This window comes from Seriola lalandi, unplaced genomic scaffold (genome assembly GCF_002814215.2).
Source record: "Seriola lalandi dorsalis isolate HSWRI2012SDOR001 ecotype SW California unplaced genomic scaffold, Sedor1 jcf7180002050125, whole genome shotgun sequence".
NCBI lineage: Eukaryota > Metazoa > Chordata > Actinopteri > Carangiformes > Carangidae > Seriola > Seriola lalandi.
The window spans coordinates 2048-2958 of NW_019520678.1; the positions used below are offsets into that span (position 1 = coordinate 2048).

A 911-nucleotide genomic window follows, 5' to 3' on the forward strand; every position below is an offset into this window, starting at 1 on the left:
CAGTTATTACGAGTGTGTGGTCCAGGCTTTCACCACACACATGTTCGGCACCACTTCACACACTGTGCTCATGATTATGGCCTTTGACAGATATGTGGCCATCTGCAATCCCCTGCGTTACGCTGCCATAATGACCAACAAAATGGTGATCAACCTGACAGTTTCTGCCTGGGGAGTGGCCTTTGTTCTGGTCGGGATTCTGCTCGGTCTGACCGTAAGACTGAACCGATGCAGGACTATGATTACAAACCCCTTCTGTGACAACGCCTCCCTGTTCAAACTCTCCTGTGAGAGTGTGTTCATCAATAATGTGTATGGCCTCACTTTCACTGTAGTCCTGTTCACAGCATCTATTGGCAGCATAGTTCTCACCTATACTAAGATTACTGTCGTCTGTCTGACCAGTAAAAACAAGACTCTGAACAGTAAAGCTTTGAAGACCTGCAGCACTCATCTCTTTGTATATCTAATTATGTTTTTATGTGGAATGCTCATCATCATCCTGCATCGCTTCCCTCAGTACTCAGACTACAGGAAACTATCTGCCATTTTGTTTCATATCATCCCCGGCAGCCTCAACCCCATTATTTACGGGGTTCAGTCAAAAGAGATAAAAAAGTTCCTGTCAAATTTGTTACAGTCCAGGAAGATTTTGCCATCATTATAACGTAAATACAAACGTAAAAATACAGTTTTTTTCCAGGTTTTTCCATTTTCCTTCATCCTTACTTTTCATTACAGCCTTTTTCTTAAATTTTATTTTTTAATTTACAACTCTTTAGATTCATGTGCAAGTGTCTTTTAATTGTTCCCATGGTGGAACTCTGTTTTGTTCATGTTCCTGCATAGATAATAATAAATATATAGAAATAACAGGAAAATGTCTTCTTCTTCTCATTATCATTATTATT

General features: G+C 39.7%; 1 protein-coding gene across 1 annotated transcript; it reads left to right on the plus strand.

The window, feature by feature from the left end:
• Positions 1-3: 3 nt before the first annotated feature.
• Positions 4-667, plus strand: LOC111649190 (olfactory receptor 52P1-like; the record flags this gene model as incomplete). Its single annotated transcript, XM_023398943.1, has 1 exon — positions 4-667. A coding segment is annotated over one exon (664 nt), but the record flags the coding sequence as incomplete, so codon positions are not given.
• Positions 668-911: the final 244 nt, after the last annotated feature.